Raw genomic sequence first — 22,748 nt, forward strand, 5'->3', positions numbered from 1 at the left:
ATAAGCAACCTTATTGATAAGAATGTGGTAATTGCAGGGGACTTTAACACCCCACTTACAGAAATGGATAGATCATCTAAACACATGGTCAATAAAGAAACAAGGGCCCTGAATGAGACATTGGATCAGATGGACTTGACAGATATATTTAGAACTCTGCATCCCAAAGCTAGAGAATATACTTTCTTCTCGAGTGCACATGGAACATTCTCCAAGATAGATCATATACTGGGTCACAAAACAGCCCTTCATAAGTTTACAAGAATTGAAATTATACCATGCATACTTTCAGACCACAATGCTATGAAGCTTGAAATCAACCACAGAAAAAAGTCTGGAAAACCTCCAAAAGCATGGAGGTTAAAGAACACCCTACTAACGAATGAGTGGGTCAACCAGGCAATTAGAGAAGAAATTAAAAAATATATGGAAACAAACGAAAATGAAAATACAACAATCCAAACGCTTTGGGACGCAGCGAAGGCAGTCCTGAGAGGAAAATACATTGCAATCCAGGCCTATCTCAAGAAACAAGAAAAATCCCAAATACAAAATCTAACAGCACACCTAAAGGAAATAGAAGCAGAACAGCAAAGGCAGCCTAAACCCAGCAGAAGAAGAGAAATAATAAAGATCAGAGCAGAAATAAACAATATAGAATCTAAAAAAACTGTAGAGCAGATCAACGAAACCAAGAGTTGGTTTTTTGAAAAAATAAACAAAATTGACAAACCTCTAGCCAGGCTTCTCAAAAAGAAAAGGGAGATGACCCAAATAGATAAAATCATGAATGAAAATGGAATTATTACAACCAATCCGTCAGAGATACAAACAATGATCAGGGAATACTATGAAAAATTATATGCCAACAAATTGGACAACCTGGAAGAAATGGACAAATTCCTGAACACCCACACTCTTCCAAAACTCAATCAGGAGGAAATAGAAAGCTTGAACAGACCCATAACCAGCGAAGAAATTGAATCGGTTATCAAAAATCTCCCAACAAATAAGAGTCCAGGACCAGATGGCTTCCCAGGGGAGTTCTACCAGACGTTTAAAGCAGAGATAATACCTATCCTTCTCAAGCTATTCCAAGAAATAGAAAGGGAAGGAAAACTTCCAGGCTCATTCTATGAAGCCAGTATTACTTTGATTCCTAAACCAGACAGAGACCCAGTAAAAAAAGAGAACTACAGGCCAATATCCCTGATGAATATGGATGCAAAAATTCTCAATAAGATACTAGCAAATTGAATTCAACGGCATATAAAAAGAATTATTCACCATGATCAAGTGGGATTCATTCCTGGGATGCAGGGCTGGTTCAACATTCGCAAATCAATCAACGTGATACATCACATTAACCAAAAAAAAGAGAAGAACCATCTGATCCTGTCAATCGATGCAGAAAAGGCCTTTGACAAAATCCAGCACCCTTTCTTAATAAAAACCCTTGAGAAAGTCGGGATAGAAGGAACATACTTAAGGATCATAAAAGCCATTTATGAAAAGCCCACAGCTAACATCATCCTCAACGGGGAAAAACTGAGAGCTTTTTCCCTGAGATCAGGAACACGACAGGGATGCCCACTCTCACCGCTGTTGTTTAACATAGTGCTGGAAGTTCTAGCCTCAGCAATCAGACAACAAAAGGAAATCAAAGGCATCAAAATTGGCAAAGATGAAGTCAAGCTTTCGCTTTTTGCAGATGACATGATATTATACATGGAAAATCCGATAGACTCCACCAAAAGTCTGCTAGAACTGATACATGAATTCAGCAAAGTTGCAGGATACAAAATCAATGTACAGAAATCAATTGCATTCTTATACACTAACAATGAAGCAACAGAAAGACAAATAAAGAAACTGATCCCATTCACAATTGCACCAAGCAGCATAAAATACCTAGGAATAAATCTAACCAAAGATGTAAAGGATCTGTATGCTGAAAACTATAGGAAGCTTATGAAGGTAATTGAAGAAGATTTAAAGAAATGGAAAGACATTTCCTGCTCATGGATTGGAAGAATAAATATTGTCAAAATGTCAATACTACCCAAAGCTATCTACACATTTAATGCAATCCCAATCAAAATTGCACCAGCATTCTTCTCGAAACTAGAACAAGCAATCCTAAAATTCATATGGAACCACAAAAGGCCCCGAATAGCCAAAGTAATTTTGAAGAAGAAGACCAAAGCAGGAGGCATCACAATCCCAGACTTTAGCCTCTACTACAAAGCTGTAATCATCAAGACGGCATGGTATTGGCACAAAAACAGACACATAGACCAATGGAATAGAATAGAAACCCCAGAACTAGACCCACAAACATATGGCCAACTCATCTTTGACAAAGCAGGAAAGAACATCCAATGGAAAAAAGACAGTCTCTTTAACATGGTGCTGGGAGAACTGGACAGCAACATGCAGAAGGTTGAAACTAGACCACTTTCTCACACCATTCACAAAAATAAACTCAAAATGGATAAAGGACCTGAATGTGAGACAGGAAACCATCAAAACCTTAGAGGAGAAAGCAGGAAAAGACCTCTCTGACCTCAGCTGTAGCAATTTCTTACTCGACACATCCCCAAAGGCAAGGGAATTAAAAGCAAAAGTGAACTACTGGGACCTTATGAAGATAAAAAGCTTCTGCACAGCAAAGGAAACAACCAACAAAACTAAAAGGCAACCAACGGAATGGGAAAAGATATTTGCAAATGACATATCGGACAAAGGGCTAGTATCCAAAATCTATAAAGAGCTCACCAAACTCCACACCCGAAAAACAAATAACCCAGTGAAGAAATGGGCAGAAAACATGAATAGACATTTCTCTAAAGAAGACATCCGGATGGCCAACAGGCACATGAAAAGATGTTCAGCGTCGCTCCTTATCAGGGAAATACAAATCAAAACCACACTCAGGTATCACCTCACGCCAGTCAGAGTGGCCAAAATGAACAAATCAGGAGACGATAGATGCTGGAGAGGATGTGGAGAAACGGGAACCCTCTTGCACTGTTGGTGGGAATGCAAATTGGTGCAGCCGCTCTGGAAAGCAGTGTGGAGGTTCCTCAGAAAATTAAAAATAGACCTACCCTATGACCCAGCAATAGCACTGCTAGGAATTTATCCAAGGGATACAGGAGTACTGATGCATAGGGGCACTTGTACCCCAATGTTCATAGCAGCACTCTCAACAATAGCCAAATTATGGAAAGAGCCTAAATGTCCATCAACTGATGAATGGATAAAGAAATTGTGGTTTATATACACAATGGAGTACTACGTGGCAGTGAGAAAAAATGAAATATGGCCTTTTGTAGCAACGTGGATGGAACTGTAGAGTGTGATGCTAAGTGAAATAAGCCATACAGAGAAAGACACATACCATATGGTTTCACTCTTATGTGGATCCTGAGAAACTTGACAGGAACCCATGGGGGAGGGGAAGGGAAAAAAAAAAAAAAGAGGTTAGAGTGGGAGAGAGCCAAAGCATAAGAGACTGTTGAGAACTGAGAACAAACTAAGGGTTGATGGGGGGTGGGAGGGAGGAGAGGGTGGGTGATGGGTATTGAGGAGGGCACCTTTTGGGATTAGCACTGGGTGTTGTATGGAAACCAATTTGACAATAAATTTCATATATTAAAAAAAAATAAGCACAACAAATAACAATTGGTATTATGAAATATTGCAAATGAATATCGTGAGAATAGGATACCCTGGAGATGTTAATCGGGAAGAATCTTAGTTACTAACACATGATAATATCCCCCGAGTAGTAAGTACCAGAATTCTTTAAAAAGATGATTACAACAATTAGTTATCCGAGTAAGTAGAGAGATGATTATTTTAGAAATCACTTCTGCAATTTGCCGTCATGTTGGTTGAGATGTAGAAAGTGTGAGTAAGCAAATATATCGTGCAGCTATGTTGCTTTTGAAATTGCTGGGCAGTACAGATCGTTGACATCAGCACTGTTTTTGAGCTTTTATGCCTTACAATTTAATTACTACGCAGGTACAGTAAATAAAGGCGAACAATATTTCGGTGATGTTACATTTTTTACTTTATTGAAAACTTATAGTTTGTAGAATTATTCCACATCAGAATAAATCTTGCCCTTTTTGTATCTCTTATTCCTTTTGATATGATTGATGATGATTGATATGATTTGATATGATATGGATGCTAGTTATCAACAGTAAAGCTTTGAGATAACATTGGAAGGAGTTCACTTGTACTTTAAAATATATAGATGATGCCTGCCTAAATAACTTTAATATACATATTTTTTTCCAAAGTCATCAATAGTTATGCTATTTTATTTTTGGTGTATTTTTATTATTGGTGTTCTACTGATTTCAGTATCAAATATTAAAGTTTGCGCCTGCAAAATTGCTAATAGGCAAAAGTACCATTTTGAATAAGAAATTTACTCTTCTGTAGGAGTGAATGTTCAGTGCCTGAGCAAATAGATTGACAAATATTCCTTAAAAAACACACCACTTAATTCAAAGTTCACGAGTTTTCCGTTGAGTGAAATGACAATGGTAACTGTCCTAAACTTTAGCTAGTTTCATACTGTAAGTGGGATGTTTTTAAACCCAAGGAAAAACTTTAATCGTAAGTGAGCACCTTCATCAGCTTTATTCATTTGGGAAGAATGTCCAACCTCAGAGCTATTCTTTGAAGCACATGCTTAAGAGAAGATGAAGCCAAATAGACTTTCTAAGTAAAGTGTCTTAAGGTCTAAGTAAAAATTCTGGAAATTCTCTGAAAAATAGCCTCAGGGCATGCCCTCCAGAGAGGGAAACTTTCCATTTTCAGTTTCTTTGCTTTGGCAGTAGGTTATCCGTGGATTGGTTTGTCACACACTCCTTGTATTCCTGCGGCATAGTCCTGGTCTCTTGCTGGCTGTCTGCTGCTTTTTCTAGAAGTGGGTGGTTTAGCCCTGAGGTGGTGGTTCAAGGAATTGAGTGGATCTTCTGGTCCTTTTGCATAGGGACTTGGTCAAAGGAGGTAAAGCTTTCCTCCTTCCATTTATCCCAACTGATTCTTGCCAGAAAATATTTTTGAGGGGCAAACGGCCTAGACAGGTATTTTAGTTCCAAACCAAACCCCTCTTACATTACAGGATTGATAGATGAAAACAAGTTGAACAGTGGCTGATTTTGGAAATAGTAATTAAGAGTACTCACTTTTCTCACGCATTGCTTGAAGAAGGGCTTCTCTGCCCACACTCCTTAGTGGCTCCCTCTTCTTAGCCTGACATCGAGAGTTCTATAATTTAGGCTCAGTTATTCATTTGTCTAATTTTTAAAACTTATGTTAACATATATGTACCCGTGTACTTATACGTATACATAAGTATAGTACAAAGAGAATACGGATGTGACTACAAAGTTTAATTGTTTTATTCAGCAGACATTATGAGAAAAGCCCCTAAAACTTGTATTTCCGTTCCAGGAAAGAAGCAAAGAAAGTATAGTGAAAACCAACTACAGGGCCCTGTGGAATTTAAAGTGATACGAGGTATATCGAGAAGGAAAAATTGCTGTTTTCTGGGAAGCTTGGGGAAGACTTGACGGGGAAAGTGACACCTGAGTCACGAGATGTTAACAGGAAGAGAAGACATGGAAGCAGGAACCCAGAGTGTGTGTGTTTAGCTGGAGCTCATAGACCCCTTGGCTGGTGGTACAGGGAAAAGACAAGGAAGGGAGTGTGGTAAAATCACACACGCATGTCGCCGCCGAGCCAAGGCCCAGAGAGCTACAGAAGTATGCCTTTTCCACAACTGTGCTTGAGGAAGGTGAATGAGCAGTGGGGTCTCGGGGGGGGGGGGGGTGGTCAGTGGGGTGGGGGATGGGAGTGAGGCATCTGCAGTGAAGAGGCTGTCCGACGGCGGAGGTGTGGGTGCGCGGGGAACTCTGTAGGGCGGTAACAGAATGTGGTGACTCGGGGGATGTTGAGGGTCAGGGACAAGGAGGAGTCAAAGATAAGGCACCTGTTTGTACGTAGTGAGTATTATTTTGTACTGAGTGTTGAATTGTACTGCAGCGACGTCCAACTGGAGGCGGCTAGGAGGTGGTAGAAACTAGGAAAGACCCAGGTCCTGGAGACGGACAGTAGTGACTCAATTGCGTGCGAGATCAGAGTGAAACTCACCAAAGGCAAATGTTTACTTTTAGTGAAGGCGGCCCTGGGGCACATTGGAAGAATGGGATGATGAAGAGGAGACAGAGAAATACTCTCCAGATCGAGGGGAGCCCCCGAACAGCATAGGGTCACAGGAGCTGAGGAAAAAAAGATGGTCCTAGTGCGAATCACGGAGACAAAAGCGTGGAATTTGCCCTTAGATTTGGTGATCCAAGGGGCTTTTGGAGGAAAAATGATAATTATGTCACAAGGTGACCTTTGAGATGGCAGTTTTAATGAAAGGTGAAAGGCAAATGATGAAGGGAAGAAGTGGAAATACAGAATATGGAATACATGTGGAGTGAAAGGGTCATCAGTTAAAAATGAGAAGGAAAAGAGAAAAACCAATGATACTCTGGTGAAAGCTCATATATTTTTTAAATAGCAATTCCTGCTGGTAACTCTTACTTTGTGTGTATTTATTTATTTTGAGAGAGAGGGAGAGAGAGAGAGAGAGTGCGACAGCGACCACGAGTCAGGGAGGGGCAGAGAGAAAGGGAGAGAGAGGATCCCAAGCAGGCTCTGCACTGTCCGCACAGAGCCCAACGTGGGGCTCAAACTCACAAACTGCGAGATTCTGGCCTGAGCCAAAATCAAGAGTTGGAGGCTTACCCGACTGAGCCACCCAGGTGCCTCTCTGCTGGTAACTCTGAATTGGTCTTTAAAAAAAAAAAAATCAAATATTAATTTAACCAATCTAGTAAATAAGTATCACTGAGGAAAGTGTGTGTAAAGGTCTACAAACGGTAGGAGCTCTTAATTTATTTACCAAAATTAAAAGAAGTCTTTAGGGAACGAAAGTCGAATCACAGCATGTTTTAAGAGTGTCAGTGACTTGTGGTTGTGGGCCCGTCCCTTCTTTCCTCCTCAGTTGTGCCGGGTTTTCTGTCCCAGGCTAGCGCTTCTTATTAAAACCGTAGGATTGTTTAGTTAGAGAGCATCTTACTTTCCTTTCTTGAGTCCTGTCTACATTTTGAGCTGGTTAAAGTAGGTGAACACTCCTGTTTTAAAAGCTACTTACCTTTATTTAGCTTGAGTTCATTGGGAGTATGAACTCAGGCTTTGTACCTCTCTGGCCTGGTGACCTTGAGCAGGTACCTCTTTGTGCTTTAATGAGTCAATATGGATACATTATTATTAACTAAAGTCCAGGATTTACTTTAAATATATGTAGTTATATATGTAGTATATATGTAGTTCTGTAGTTTTGTGGGTTTTGAAAAATGTATAATGTCACATGTCTGCCATTCTAGTATCATATAGAAATATGCCCTAAAAATCGCTATTTTTTTAATTTTTTTTTTTCAACGTTTATTTATTTTTGGGACAGAGAGAGACAGAGCGTGAACGGGGGAGGAGCAGAGAGAGAGGGAGACACAGAATCGGAAACAGGCTCCAGGCTCTGAGCCATCAGCCCAGAGCCTGATGCGGGGCTCGAACTCACGGACCGCGAGATCGTGACCTGGCTGAAGTCGGACGCTTAACCGACTGCGCCACCCAGGCGCCCCAAAAATCGCTATTTTTAAAATGGACTTGCCAATGTCATTTTGAGGATTACTTGAAATAATGAAATAATGCAGGTAAATTGTTAGGAACAGAGCTTTGCAAATAGATTATAATCAATCCAATGTTTGTTGTTTTTCTGCTTCTGCAATTTCTTTTCTTTTTTAATGCTTATTTACTTATTTTGAGAGAGAAAGAGAGAGCAGAGGAGGGGCAGAGAGAGAGGGAGAGAGACAGAATCTCAAGCAGACGCCATACTGTCAGCGCAGAGCCCAGTGTGGAGCTTGATCCCACAAACGGTGAACCGTGACCTGAGCCGAAATCAAGAGCCGGGCGTTCAACCGACAGCCCCCCAGGCTCCCCTGTATATCTTTCTTTGTGAAGTATTTGTTTCATGCTATTACACTGAAAAAGAAATAAGGTTATTTGCCACTTTATTATTAAGTTGTAAGAGTTCTTTTAAATTGGGATACAAATCAATACTTTATATTCTAGATACTTTTAATATTCTGGATATAAAATATATTTTTCTACTCTGGATATAAATGGAAAAACTTTGTTCTTTGGTACATACATAATTAGGATGTCTTCTTAATGTGACTGGGATGAATTCCCTTATCACTGTAAAATATCCTCTATCTTTTATAGCAGTCTTTGTCTTGGCTTGCATGAGCATGGCTTATCTTTTTGTATCCTTTAATTTTCAATCGATTTGTGCATTTATATTTAAACAGAGTAATGGTAGACAACATATAGTGGGGCCATTCTTTAAAAAAGTAGCCTTAACAGTCTCTGTCTCATTAATTGGAATTGTTAGTTCGTTTAAATTTAATGTAATTATTGATATGGCTGGTTGGCTTTAAGTGTACTTTCTTGGTATTTGTTGCCATCATTACTTCCCCCCCATCCCCCACTCCTTTATTGTCCTATTTTCAGCTATTCATTTAAAAAGTTATTTCATTTAAATTTTTCTATTGAGGGGAGCCTGGGTGGCCCAGTCGGTTGAGCGTCAGACTTTGGCTCAGGTCATGATCTCACGGTTCGTGGGGTCGGGCCCCGCGTCGGGCTCTGTGCTGACCACTCAGAGCCTGGAGCCTGCTTCGGATTCTGTGTCTCCCTCTCTCTCTGCCCCTCCCCTGCTCATGCTCTGTCTCTCTCTGTCTCAAAAATAAATAAACATAAAAAAAACCAAAAAACAAAGAAAGAGACACTCCCTTTATAAAAAAAAAATTAAAAAAATTTTCTGTTGAATTCTTAACTTATATATCCCTTGATAGTTTTCTTTATTGGTTGTTCTAGGGCTAAAAATGTGCATCCTGACCCTGTCAAGGTCTATGTAGAGTCCGTAAGGAACCGCTTCACGCTGGACCTTTCCCACACTCTGCTTCCCACGTTGCAAATCTAACAATTAAAAAATAGTATCATTCAGTTTAACCCTGTCCCGATTCCCTGTGCTATTGTTGACAAAGTTCTGCATGCATTAAACCCCACCTTCCAGTGTCGTTACTGTTACTGTAAATAGATGTCTTTTGAGGACATTGTAAGAGAAAAACACTCTGGTGTGTTTATGCACTTATTTACTATTTCAAGTACTCTTCGTTCTTCTGTATCTGAGTTTGTATCTGGTGTAATTTCCTTTCATCCTCAGGAACATCTTTTATTACTTCCTGTGGTACAGTTCTAATAGTGACAGCCTCCGTCAACGTTTCTTTTATCTGAAATGTTTTTTCTTTTCCCCTCTTAGCACTTCTAAGATATTGCTCCTTTGTCCTCTGGCCTCTATTGTTTCTCACGAGCAGCAGGCAGTCATTCTTATTACTGTTCCCCTGTAGATAATGTCTCTTTTCTTCTGGCTGTTTTTAAAACTTTCTCTTTCTCTTTGGTTTTCAGTAGTGAGACTATACACACCTGGATGTTGTTTTCTTTGTATTTATCCCGCTTAAGAGTTCACGGAGCATCTTGGATCTCTGAGTTAGTGTTTTTTATTTTTTATCAAACTTGGGAAGTTTTGGGCCATTATTTCTTTAAATATTGCCCTCTCTTTTCTAATTGCCCTCTTTAGGTGTATTTAGACTCTTTGATTTTTGTCCCACAGGTTCTTTAAGTTTTGTTTATTTTTTCATTAATTCTTCAATCTTTTTTTCTCTCAGGTCATTGGGTTAGATAATTTCTATTGATGTGTCATTAAATTTACAGACACTTTCTTCTGCCATTTCAAATGTACTGTTAAGCTTATCAAGGGATCCCCCCCCCCCCACCTTTCAGTTATTATAATTTTGCATCCTGGAATTTCTGCTTATTTCCTTCTTCCAATTCCACTTTGCTGCTGAGATTCCTTATCTCTTCTCTCATTACAATAAATTTTTCTTTAATTTTTTGAATATATTTTCCCCTGCTTCTTTCAAGTATTTATATTAACCGCTTTAAAGTCATGTATGCTAAGTAGGTTCATCTTGGGCCTTATTAACTCCTTTCATGTATTCTTGCCTATAGACACTTTTCTTTTTTTCATGTTTATTAATTTCTGCATGAAGGACATTGTGGATGATACATTTTAGAGACCTCTAGATTCCGTTGTCTTCCTCCATAGAATAGTGATTTTTGTTGTTGTTGTTCTAGTGGACTGTTCAGTTATTGGGCAATTACCTCTACCTTGTGTAAACTTGGTTTTGCATTCTATTAAGGCAAATATATGGAAAGCCAAAGATATTTCCCAAACTCCTCCAATATGGTGGGCTCTAATCTACAAACCCTGTCTCTTCTGAGGATCTTATAAAGGTTTGCTTTTAGGTTTTATTGGACAGGTTAAAGCCTAAAGTGTGGCCTTTGTGGTGTTTCAGCTGGATGCCCAGGTATTTCCAAGTTGTTAGGAAGGTGTCTCCACAATTTGGGCTGGGCCTTCAGTATCTCACGGCACTGTTTAATCTGTGGTAGCCATTATATTTCCTAATTATAGCAGCCATGCATTGTTATTTACCTAGTGCCTGCACCCAGTGCGGCTCATGCACACTCGCATCCCAGCCCATGGTCAAGGGCTGGCAGGGGTCCCTATTGGCAGTTTTCACTTCCCTAGTGCCCTCTACTTAGGATTCCAGCTTCTTCAACTGTCTTGAACTCTGACCTTTGCCTTTCCGGTTCAGTAGAGCTTTGGGGCTTTGCTTAGAACTCCAGTTGTGCCCATGCAGAGAGCCAGAATGGTAGTGGGGCTCGGCTTATGAGGATGACAGTATTGCACTATTTTCTTTCTTTTGTCTTTTTCTTTTTTTGTGAGGAAGAGAGAGAGAGAGAGAGAGAGAGAGAGAGACGGAGAGAGGGAGAGGATGAGGGGCAGAAGGAGAGGGGAGCCAGAGAATCTTAAGGAAGCTTCATGCCCAGTGCGGTGCCCGATGTGATGCTCGATCTCACAACCCTAAGATCATGACCTGAGCCGAAATCAAGAGTTAGTCACTTAACTGACTGAGCCCTCCCAGGCGCCGCCCTGCATTTCCTGTTTTCTAATACCAGGAATGGGTACCTCATCTATTTTATCCCGTTCTGTGGTTGTTAACAGTGGGAGGTGAGTTTGGTACTAGTTACTCCATTATAGCCTGAAGTAGAGCTCCATGGTTCTTAAGTTGAAATCAACAGTGTAATTACTGAGCCCAGTGAAAGAAAACTTAAATGTTGTTAGGAGTCAGACTTACTGGGAGGTCAAACAGATTAGTAGTGTTATATCCTATCTTTCAATGTCAGTCTTTGTGTAAGCCTGTTTACTGCTTTTTCATATGCATATAGGTATGTGTATATAGGTGTACACATATGTACATACATCTCTATATCTATATTTATATGTTTATCTATATACATCTCTATAAATCTATGTATCTATATTTGTATCCTGTATTGTGTTTATATATGGTGCTAGAAAGATTGTTTCTGTAGTCTAATCATGATAATTTATCATGAATCATGCATGCCCTAGAGGCAGAAATATAGAGCTATTCTGTGGTATCAAGATAAGAGTTTCCAGAAAAGAGAAACTCCTTTATTGTTTCTGAGATATTCTTCTTCTTATTATTATTATTTTAGAATGGTAGTGGAGAAACTTTCTTTTTAATACCACCCTTATAATAACTTGGTGTTCACTCTCTTTTTTTTTTTTTAATTTTATTTTTTTAATTTACACCCAAATAGTTAGTATCTAGTGCAACAGTGACTTCAGGGGCAGATTCCTTAATGCCGCTTGTCCATTTAGCCCATCCCCCCTCCCACACGCTCTCCAATAACCTTCTGTTTGTTCTCCATATTTAAGAGTTTCTTGTGTTTTGTCCCCCTCCTTGTTTTTATATTATTTTTGCTTCCCTTCCCTTATGTTCATCTGTTCTGTGTGTTAAAGTCCTCATATGAATGAAGTCCTATGATATTTGTCTTTCTCTGACTAATTTTGCTTAGCATAATACCCTCTAGTTCCTTCCACGTAGTTGCAGATGGCAAGATTTCCTTCTTTTTGATCACCGTGTAATACTCCATTGTATATACACACCACATCTTCTTTGCCCATTTATCCATCGATGGACATTTGGGCTCCTTCCGTACTTTGGCTGTTGTAGATAGCGCTGCTATAAACATGGGGGTGCATGTTCCCTTTCAAAACAGCACACCTGTATCCCTTGGATGAAGACCTAGTAGTGCAATTGCTGGGTCGTAGGGTAGTTCTATTTTTAATTTTTTGAGGAACCTCCATACTGTTCTCCAGAGTGGCTGCACCAGTTTGCATTCCCAACAGCAGTGTAAAAGAGATCCTCTTTCCCCGCATCCTTGCCAACATCTGTTGTTGCCTGAGTTGTTAACGTTAGCCATTCTGACAGGTGTGAAGTGGTATCTCAGTGTGATTTTGATTTGTATTTCTCTGATGATGAGTGATGTTGAGCTTTTTTTCATGTGTCAGTTGGCCATCTGGCTGTCTTCTTTGGAGAAGTGTCTATTCATGTCTGTGCCCATTTCTTCACTGGATTATTTGTGTTTTGGGTGTTGAGTTTGATAAGTTCTTTATAGATTTTGGATACTAACCCTTTATCTGGTATGTCATTTGCAAGTATCTTCTTCCATTCTGTCGGTTGCCTTTTAGTTTTGCTGATTGTTTCCTTCGCTGTGCAGAAGCTTTTTATTTTGATGAGGTCCCAGTAGTTCATTTTTGCTTTTGTTTCCCTTGCCTCCAGAGATGTGTTCAGTAAGAAGTTGCTGCGGCTAAGGTCAAAGAGGTTTTTGCCTGCTTTCTCCTCTAGAATTTTGATGGCTTCCTGTCTTACGTTTAGATCTTTCATCCATTTTGAGTTTATTTTTGTGTCTGGTGTAAGAAAGTGGTCCACGTTCATTCTTCTGCATGTCGCTGTCCAGTTTTCCCAGCACCATTTGCTGAAGAGACTGTCTTTTTTTCCATTGGATACTCTTCCCTGCTTTGTCAAAGATTAGTCGGCCATACGTTTGTGGGTCCATTTCTGGGTCCTCTATTCTGTTCCATTGATCTGAGTGTGTTTTTGTGCCAGTAGCATATTGTCTTGATGATTACAGCTTTGTAGTACAGCTTGAAGTCCAGAATTGTGATGCCTCCTGCTTTGGTTTTCTTTTTCAAGATTGCTTTGGCTATTTGGGGTCTTTTCTGGTTCCATACAAATTTTAGGATTGTTTGTTCTAGCTCTCTGAAGAATTCTGGTCTTACTTTGATAGGGATTGCATTGAATACGTAGATTGCTTTGGGTAGTATTGACATTTTAACAATATTCGCTCTTCTAATCCAGGAGCACGGAATATTTTTCCATTTTTTGTGTTTTCTTCAATTTCTTTCATAAGCTTTCTATAGTTTTTAGTGTGTAGCTTTTCCCCTCTTTGGTTAGATTTAATCCTAGGTATTTTATGGTTTTTGGTGCTGTTGTAAATGGGATTGATTCCTTGATTTCTCTTTCTGTTGCTTCATCGTTGGTGTATAGGAATACAACCGATTTCTGTGCATTGATTTTGTATCCTGCAACTTTGCTGAATTCATGAAACAGTTCTAGCAGTTTTTTGGTGGAATCTTTTGGGGTTTCCATATAGAGTATCATGTCATCTGGGAAGAGTGAAAGTTTGACCTCCTCCTCGCCGATTTGGATGCCTTTTATTTCTTTTTGTTGTCTGACTGCTGAGGCTAAGACTTCCAATACTATGTTGAATGACAGTGGCGAGAGTGGACATCCCTGTCTTGTTCCTGACCTTAGCGGGAGAGCTCTCAGTTTTTCCCCAGTGAGGACGATATTAGCGTTGGGTCTTTCGTATATGGCTTTTATGATCTTGAGGTATGATCCCTCTCTCCCTACTTTGTTGAGGGTTTTCAAGAAAGGATGCTGTATTTTGTCAAATGCTTTCTCTGCATCTATTGAGAGGATCATGTAGTTCTTGTCCTTTCTTTTATTAATGTGATGAATTACATTGATTGTTTTACAGATATTGAACCAGCCCTGCATCCCAGGTATAAATCCCACTTGGTCGTGGTGAATAATTTTTTTAATGTAATGTTGGATCCGGTTGGCTAATATCTTGTTAAGGATTTTTGCATCCATGTTCATCAGGGAAATTTGTCTATAGTTCTCCTGGTGTTCACTCTCTTAACCAAGTTATCAAATGTTACATTGGCAATATGGGGACAAACCAACCTTTTCCTAATAAGATGGAATGAAAAAGGATATAACATCACATTAGTGTTAATCCCGTGAAAATCGAATAAGTCTAGTCATCTGGAAGCATCAGACAAATCCAAACTGAGGGACTTTCAGTAACTGGCTATACTCTTCAGAAATGTCAAGATCAAGAAACACAAAGAAAGACTATTCCAAATTAAAGGAGATACAGTTGATATGATAACTAAGGGCAGTGCGTGCTCCTGAATTGGATCTTGGACTAAAAAAATAGCTATAAAGGGCATTATTGTGATAATCAATAAAGCTTGACTATAGATTGTGCATTAAGTAATCTTATTGTGTTACATTACATTTCCTGATTTCGATAAGGGCTGTGATGTTAAAAGACAGCATCTTTGTTTTAAGGAAATATACACTGAGTTTTTTAGGGATAAAGAAGCACGGCATCTCTAGCTTTCTCACAAATGGTTCTGAAAATAGTTTTATGTACATCTGTAAGTAGATATAGATACAAAAAATTGATACAGCACATCGGGCCAAATACAAACAGCTTGTGAATCTGGGTAGAGGGCATATGGGAGCTCCTTGTACTATTATTGCAAATTTTCTTTAAGTTTAATATTATACCAAAGTAAAAAGTTACAGCAGAAAAATCAAATAGTGATACATATCTAGGTTGCAAGAACAGAGATCCATCAAGCTTACCTAAAATAAAAAGGGGTACAGAGACTTTCAAATTCAAGTATGCCTAGTCTCATGGAGACTATTAGGGCCTGAGTTTGCTTACTTCATGTTTCAGATGCCGTGTGGTTTCTAGTCTTTGCAGTCGTGGTGCATTTGCTTTGCTCTCTTCTGTATACTGGATTTATCTGCTTTCTCTTGGTTGTTGCCCCTCTAGAAATTGTTCCTCAAAGTCGCTAACTTGCTGTCCTACTTGAGATTCTTGAGAGAAATATCACCGTTATTCTCTAGCTAATGCATTGCTTAAACGTATGTCAGGTGTTTATTCTTAATCGGGTCACAGGATTGAGGTGGAACAGATGGAGAAGGTGGGTTGAAACATGCAACATAGTTCTATGGCATTTAGGGCTTTCCCTCACAAGCCTACGGTGTAATAAATTCTCTTGAAGGCGCTATGGAAAGATATGGCAGTGAACTGTGTCTCCTGTATCTGCCCAGCTTGCTTATATTGCTTTTTGAGTTTACTTTTCAATAAACTCCTAAAATGCTTCTGTTGAGGATCTCCACGTGAACTTGGATCACCCAATCCCCTGTCTGCTAAAATGAGGAAGAAGTATGATGGGAGTTAGAGGCAAGAGAATGGAAACATTCAGAATTTCTTTCTTTTGTATAGTAAATGGATGACTGCTTCCCTCCCCACTACTGAGTGTTTAAAAAATCATAGTCTGTGTTAACTTTTGTTGTAAAACTTTTAAGTTTCATTTGACTATGTTGATTTGATCATGCATGTTTATCTTAAGTTCAGATTCATTATTTAAAAACAATTTTTTAAAATTTTATTTAGGGGCGCCTGGGTGGCGCAGTCGGTTAAGCGTCCGACTTCAGCCAGGTCACGATCTCGCGGTCCGTGAGGTCGAGCCCCGCGTCGGGCTCTGGGCTGATGGCTCAGAGCCCGGAGCCTGTTTCCGATTCTGTGTCTCCCTCTCTCTCTGCCCCTCCCCCGTTCATGCTCTGTCTCTCTCTGTCTCAAAAATAAATAAACATTAAAAAAAAAAAAATTTATTTAAATCCAAGTTAGTTAACATATAGTGTGATAATGATTTCAGGAATGGAATGTAGTGATTCATCACTTACATATAACACCCGGTGCTCATCAGTGCGCTCCTTAATGCCCATCCCCCCACCCAACACCCCACCAACAACCCTCAGTTTGTTCTCTGTATTTAAGAGTCTCTTATGGTTTGTCTCTCTGTCTGTTTTTATATTATTTTTTGCTTCCCTTCCCTTATGTTCATCTGTTTTGTATCTTAAATCCCACCTATGAGTAAAGTCATACATTTGTCTTTCTCTGTCTGACTTATTGCGCTTAGCATAATACACTCTAGTTCTATCCATGTTGTTGCAAATGGCAACATTTCATTCTTTTTGATTGCTGAGTAATATTCCATTGTGTGTGTGTGTACACATACATACCACATCTACTTTATCCATTCAACCATTGATGGACATTTGGGCTCTTTCCATACTTTGGTTATTGTCGATAGCACTGCTATAAACATTGGGGTGCATGTGCCCCTTTGAATCGGCACACCTATATCCTTTGGATAAATACCTAGTAGTGCAATTGCTGGGTCGTAAGCTAGTTCTATTTTTACTTTTTTGAGGACCCTCCAGACTGTTTTTCAGAGTGGCTGCTCCAGTTTCCCACCAGCAGTGCAAAACGGTTCCTCTTTTCTCTGCATCCTCGCCAACAGCTGTGGCTTCCTGAGTTGTTAATTTTAGCCATTCTGACAGGTGTTTTGGTTTGTATTTCCCTGTTGATGAGTGATGTTGAGCATCTCTTCATGTGTCTGTTAGCCATCTGGATGTCTTCTTTAGAAAATTGTCTGTTCAAGTCTTTTGCCCACTTCTTCAGTGGATTATTTGTTTTTTGGGTGTTGAGCTTAAGTTCGTTATAGATTTTTGGATACGAACCCATCATCTGATGTGTCATTTGCAAATATCTTCTCCCATTGCATCAGTTGCCTTTTAGTTTTGTTGATTGTTTCCTTCGCTGTGCAGAAGCTTTTTATCTTGATGAGGTCCCAATAATTCCTTTTTGCTTTTGTTTCCCTTGTATCTGAAGACATGTCTAGTAAGAAGTTGCTGTGGCCAAGGTCAAAGAGTTTGTTGCCTGTTTTCTCCTCTAGGAGTTTGATGGCTTCCTGTCTTACGTTTAGATCTTTCATCCATTTTGAGTTTATTTTTGTGTCTGGTGTAAGAAAGTGGTCCAGGTTCATTCTTCTGCATGTCGCTGTCCAGTTTTCCCAGCACCATTTGCTGAAGAGACTGTCTTTTTTTCCATTGGATACTCTTCCCTGCTTTGTCAAAGATTAGTCGGCCATACGTTTGTGGGTCCATTTCTGGGTCCTCTATTCTGTTCCATTGATCTGAGTGTGTTTTTGTGCCAGTAGCATATTGTCTTGATGATTACAGCTTTGTAATACCGCTTGAAGTCCAGAATTGTGATGCCTCCTGCTTTGGTTTTCTTTTTCAAGATTGCTTTGGCTATTTGGAGTCTTTTCTTATTCCATACAAATTTTGGGATTGTTTGTTCTAGCTCTGTGAAGAATTCTGGTGTTACTTTGATAGGGATTGCATTGAATACGTAGATTGCTTTGGGTAGTACTGACATTTTAACAATATTCACTCTTCTAATCCAGGAGCATGGGATATTTTTCAATTTCTTTGTGTCTTGTTCACTTTTTTACATAAACTTTCTATTGTTTTCAGGTTGTAGATCTTTTACCTCATTGGTTAAGTTTATTCCTAGGTTGGGGTGCCTCGGTGGCTCAGTTGGTTGAGCATCCAACTTCGGCCCAGGTCATGATCTCATGATTTGTGAGTTCGAGCCCCATGTCAGGCTCTGTGCTGGCAGGTCAGAGCTTGGAGCCTACTTGGGATTTTTTGTCTCCCTGTCTCTCTTTGCCTCTCCCCTGCTCACGCTCTGTCAATCTCTCTCTCAAAAAAAAAAAAAAAAAAGTTTATTCCTAGGTATTTTGTGGTTTTCAGTGCAATTGTAAATGGGATAGATTCCTTGATTTCTCTTTCTGCTGCTTCATTATTGGTGTATAGAAATGCCACAGATTTCTGTACGTTAATTTTATATTCTGTGACTTTGCTGAATTCATGTAGTAATTCTAGTGGTATTTTGGTGGAGGCTTTTGGGTTTTCCAAATAGAGTATCATGTCATGTGGGAAGAGTGAAAGTTTGATTTCTCCCTTGTGATTTGAATGCCTTTTCTTTCTTTTTTGTTGTCTGATTGCTGAGGCTAGAACTTCAAACGCTACGTTGAACAACAGTGGTGAGAGGGGACATCCCTGTCATGTTCCTGACCTTAGGGGTTATTACTTTTTTTTTAATGTCTATTTATTTTGAGAGAGACAGAGAGAGAGAGCGAGAGAGCGATTATTTATTTTGAGAGAGAGTGAGCGAGCAGGGGAGGGGCAGAGAGAGTGGGAGAGAGGGAATCCCAAGCAGGCTCCTCACTGTCAGGCCAGAGCCTGATGTGGGACTTGATCCCATGAACTGTGCGATCATGACTTGAGCTGAGATTAAAAGTTGGATGCTTAAACTACGGAGCCACCCAGGCACCCCAGATTCATTACTTTTTTGAAACAGGAATTGAAATATATAAAGTATATTTCAAAAATTTCCAAGAGATTATTTTGACAGTATATTTCTAATATTATAACAGAAAATTTTCCTGAAGGTTGTAGACTAATTTTTTTGAGTACCTACTTTGTGTCCTGAGTATAGTTACTTAAATGATATTACTGAAAATAGGGGCACCTTGGTAGCTTAGTCGGCTAAGCATCTGCCTTCGGCTCAGGTCATGATCTCACAGCTCATGAGTTCAGGCCCCGCGTCGGGCTCTGTGCTGACAGCTCACAGCCTGGAGCCTGCTTCGGATTCTGCGTGTCCCTCTCTCTCTGCCCCTCCCCCGCTCGTGCTCCGTTTCTGTTTCTCAAAACTGAATAAATGTTTAAAAAAAAAGTTAAAAAAAAGATATTACTGAAAATAAGCTTCACAACTCATTGAGGCGAGTTTGACTAGCAGGAAAGGAAATAGAACCTCAAAGGGTGACTTTCCCAAAGTCACAATAGTTAATATAGTGGCATTAAAATCCAAAGTAGAAATGAGGTCTGTTAGACTCCAATGTATACACTCTTGCAAATGGTAAGGAATCCGGTGTTCAAATACTTTCACATTTTGAGATAATCAGTTTTATGTTATTTGTCTTAAAACATGTCACTATTATTTTTTTAATTCTGAGATGCACCCATTATTATCAACAATTTGGTCACATTTTGGCTGGTTTTGCTCGGAGCGCTGGTACAGTGTCTGTTGGTTTTAGGAGGATAAAAGGAGTTGTTAATGAATGCTTGAAAGTGACTTCCTTGAGGTAGTCGGGGTCTGTGATTCCAGGAGACAGAACTGGAGAATCTTTTAAGAGAAATGTACAGTTATCAGTGATATGCCCAAATTGTGGACATCCACTCTCAAATTGTCACATTCAAGTAAGTATGGAGGTAAATAAGAGTAGTTTTAATGAACATGTAGCTATGAGAAAAGACAAAAAGTAAAAAGGTTGATTTGAGACCACATTAAAAATAGTAAGCAAAGGCTAAACCATTGGCTTTAGAAAAATTTCAGATGACTTTTTTTAGGGGTGGAGTGGGGTGGGGATAACTGGTAAATTTGTATTTAGTACTCTCAATGTTGTCTGTCAAGTGAAATTTACCTGAAGCACTTAACTTAGCTTGGAAGTAATCAGAGAATGTAACCAACATGTTGGTGAAGTGATGTGATTTGCTAGACAGGTGGCTAGAAGGAAAATGTGGAGAAGGACACTTTTACATCAGGAATTATTTTCATTGAGTGGGAGACTTTTGCCAAAGGGAAATAACACCTTTGAAATTTTTTTTCTTGAAGTTGGACATAAAAACAAAAATGATAGAAGCCAAATGCCACGAGGAGAAGCTGAAACTGCAGCAGAAACATGATGCCGATGTTCAGAAGGTAGGCTCTCTACCGTTTATTCTTTCATTAACATTGAATACTCAGAATATTCTAGGTCTTGTGATCATCCATCCCATCGTCCACTGATTAAATAGTTGTTATAAATAGGATTTGCTTAATTAGTATTTTGGCCAAAGTCGGATCTTTACACTTCACTTTCTAAACAAATGTGTTTATGTAAATCCTTATAGTTGCCACTACCTTGAGTTCTTCCTCTGTTGTGTGAAGGTTGGCCTTCTTAGAGTCCTTATTCTGCATTCTAGCATTACCTTTCGTAAAAGCTGAAGTAAGACATCAACTGTACACACTAGTGTTTGTTTTAGTCTGATATTCTTTTTGGTTTTCTGGAAATTAAAATTTGCTTTTTAATTTAAAAAGGAACTTTTGGGGGCGCCTGGGTGGTTCAGTCGGTTGAGCGTCCGACTTTGGCCCAGGTCATGGTCTTGCAGTCTGTGAGTTCGAGCCCCGCGTCGGGCTCTCTGCTGACAGCTCAGAGCCTGGAGCCTGCTTCGGATTCTGTGTCTCCCTCTCTCTCTCTGCCCCTCCCCTGCTTATGCTCTGTCTCTCTCTGTCTCAGAAATAAATAAATATTTTTTAAAAATTAAAAAAAAAAATAAAAAAATAAAAAGGAACTTTTGGATTTAGTTCTGTTTGTAATAGACTGCATGCATTGTGTTGGTAGCACTGAATGTACGCTTCTTTTTTCCAGTAGCTCATTGGGATTTATGCCTTTCTGTGTTTCCATTTGTATTTTTAAAGAAAACTTATTTTTATTCTTAATGGGCACAGCAATAATAATCAATTTATGGTTATCCTACATGGCATTTGAGTGGTTAGCATATTTTAGGATTGATTTCAAAAATTGAGTGATATATACATCTATATTTCAATGCATAAAGATTAATCCAAATTGAAACTTGGCATTTACTGTTGCACCACTAAGCCTGATTCTGCGTCACAAAACTGAGTGACAGAGATGGTGGCAGAGAGTTGAAGCCACACATCACATATCCAAGCTTTCTTAAAAGCTGAAAATATATTCATATTTAGTCAGGTGCCTATTTGGCTCATTTTCTTTCAAAGCAACAAGAAGGAAACCACTGATTGAAAATTAGAAAGAGAAAAAATATTGAATCCTTTTCCTTCTTCTTTCTTCTTTCCCATTCACATTTTGAAGGCCAGTATTACTTTCTGCTCTTAGTAGAATTTTACTTTAGCTCAAATTGGTTAGATAAAAACAGCTATCACAAATATGTTAGAGATTTGGTAATGTAATTTTAATAGAACATAATATATATCCAAATGAAATGGAATCTATTGATGTATAAGATAAATAAATACAAAAATATATTTGGAAAAATCACAGTAATAGAGTTTGAACTAGGCTTCTTGGTATGTCCGTTACAAAGATCAGTTCTAAGAAAAACATTTAATAATAAAATTCTTTCCAGGAATTTCTCCTTTAAAATAAATTCTGCATGAAAAAAGAAAATGCAACTAGTTTGAAATGCCAGGTAAAATATAAATAAAATCCTTGACCTTACGCCAGGTTTGGAAAGTATATTCCTCAGTTTGTTGCTTGAATGGCATTTTCTTTTTTTTTTTTTAAATTTTTTTTTTTTTTTTTTCAACGTTTATTTATTTTTGGGACAGAGAGAGACAGAGCATGAACGGGGGAGGGGCAGAGAGAGAGGGAGACACAGAATCGGAAACAGGCTCCAGGCTCCGAGCCATCAGCCCAGAGCCTGACGCGGGGCTCGAACTCACGGACCGTGAGATCGTGACCTGAGCTGAAGTCGGACGCTTAACCGACTGCGCCACCCAGGCGCCCCTTGAATGGCATTTTCTAAGTGTCAGGAATCAGGGAGGAATAAAATTAGAGTGTTTTATCTGTTTGTGTACATTCTTTTCCTTTTTTGCTTTTTTGTGGACTTCAGGATCAAACTAGCTTCTTTTCTATTTACCAATCATTCTTAGAGGTGGAACTAAAACCATGAAAGGTAAAGTAAAATGCTGGTAATAAAAGCACTAAGAAAAGGCTGGTGAGACGTTGGTGAACAACCTTCCCTGCCAATATTTTTTAAGCTGAATTTGAGTGTACAGGAAATATACTCCAACCGTACGAAAAGTGGATATTCATACTCTTGCCTCAATTTGGTTTTCTTTTTTCCCCTTTGTTAGCACATTTTTTGTTCTACTTGTTAACTACTGCATTTAGGTTATTTCTCGTGTGTGTGTGTGTGTGTGTGTCTGTATGTGTGTGTGTGTAGATGTATTTAGGAGTATAAAATCATGATTCAACCCTAATAAATGATTCATTTAAAACTTCTGACACAATACAATTAATGATGTAAAATATTCATGTAATTTTTGACTTATTTTGAACTGACTTTTTTTGATTCATAATAGCAAAGCTAGATCTAAAAGAAGCCTATTACAGGTCATCTTCCCATGTGTCTGGGGATTTTTGTTATTGTGCATGAAAATGAAAGGACACCAGAGGGAGGATCCAGGGGTCCCTCATCTGAAGGTGTCCTGTCCCAGTGCAGTGGAGGGGGGTGGGGGAAGGGTGGATTGTGCTGTGCCAGCCAAGTTTCTGACGGCTTCTCTATGCTTCTTTATGACACACTTTAATCTCT

At 39.1% G+C, this 22,748-nt stretch overlaps 1 protein-coding gene across 19 annotated transcripts in view; it reads left to right on the forward strand.

Annotated features, from left to right (window-relative positions):
• Nucleotides 1–22,748, forward strand: part of CEP112 (centrosomal protein 112) — a 481,908-nt gene that overhangs the window by 69,526 nt on the left and 389,634 nt on the right. For 18 of the 19 annotated variants that reach the window (XR_015244252.1, XR_015244253.1, XM_086687813.1 and 15 more), the window contains one exon: nucleotides 20,023–20,109. Coding sequence is in view for 17 of the 19 variants with exons in the window: in XM_086687813.1 (XP_086543939.1) it covers nucleotides 20,023–20,109 (87 nt within the window). In the remaining 2 variants the exon portion in view is untranslated. Of the gene's footprint in view, nucleotides 1–5,573; nucleotides 5,825–20,022; nucleotides 20,110–22,748 lie in introns of those variants that run through there. The other variant, XM_086687829.1, reaches the window with a different exon arrangement.

This window comes from Puma concolor, chromosome E1, assembly GCF_028749965.1.
Source record: "Puma concolor isolate L17-30 chromosome E1, mPumCon1.1.hap2, whole genome shotgun sequence".
Taxonomy (NCBI): domain Eukaryota; kingdom Metazoa; phylum Chordata; class Mammalia; order Carnivora; family Felidae; genus Puma; species Puma concolor.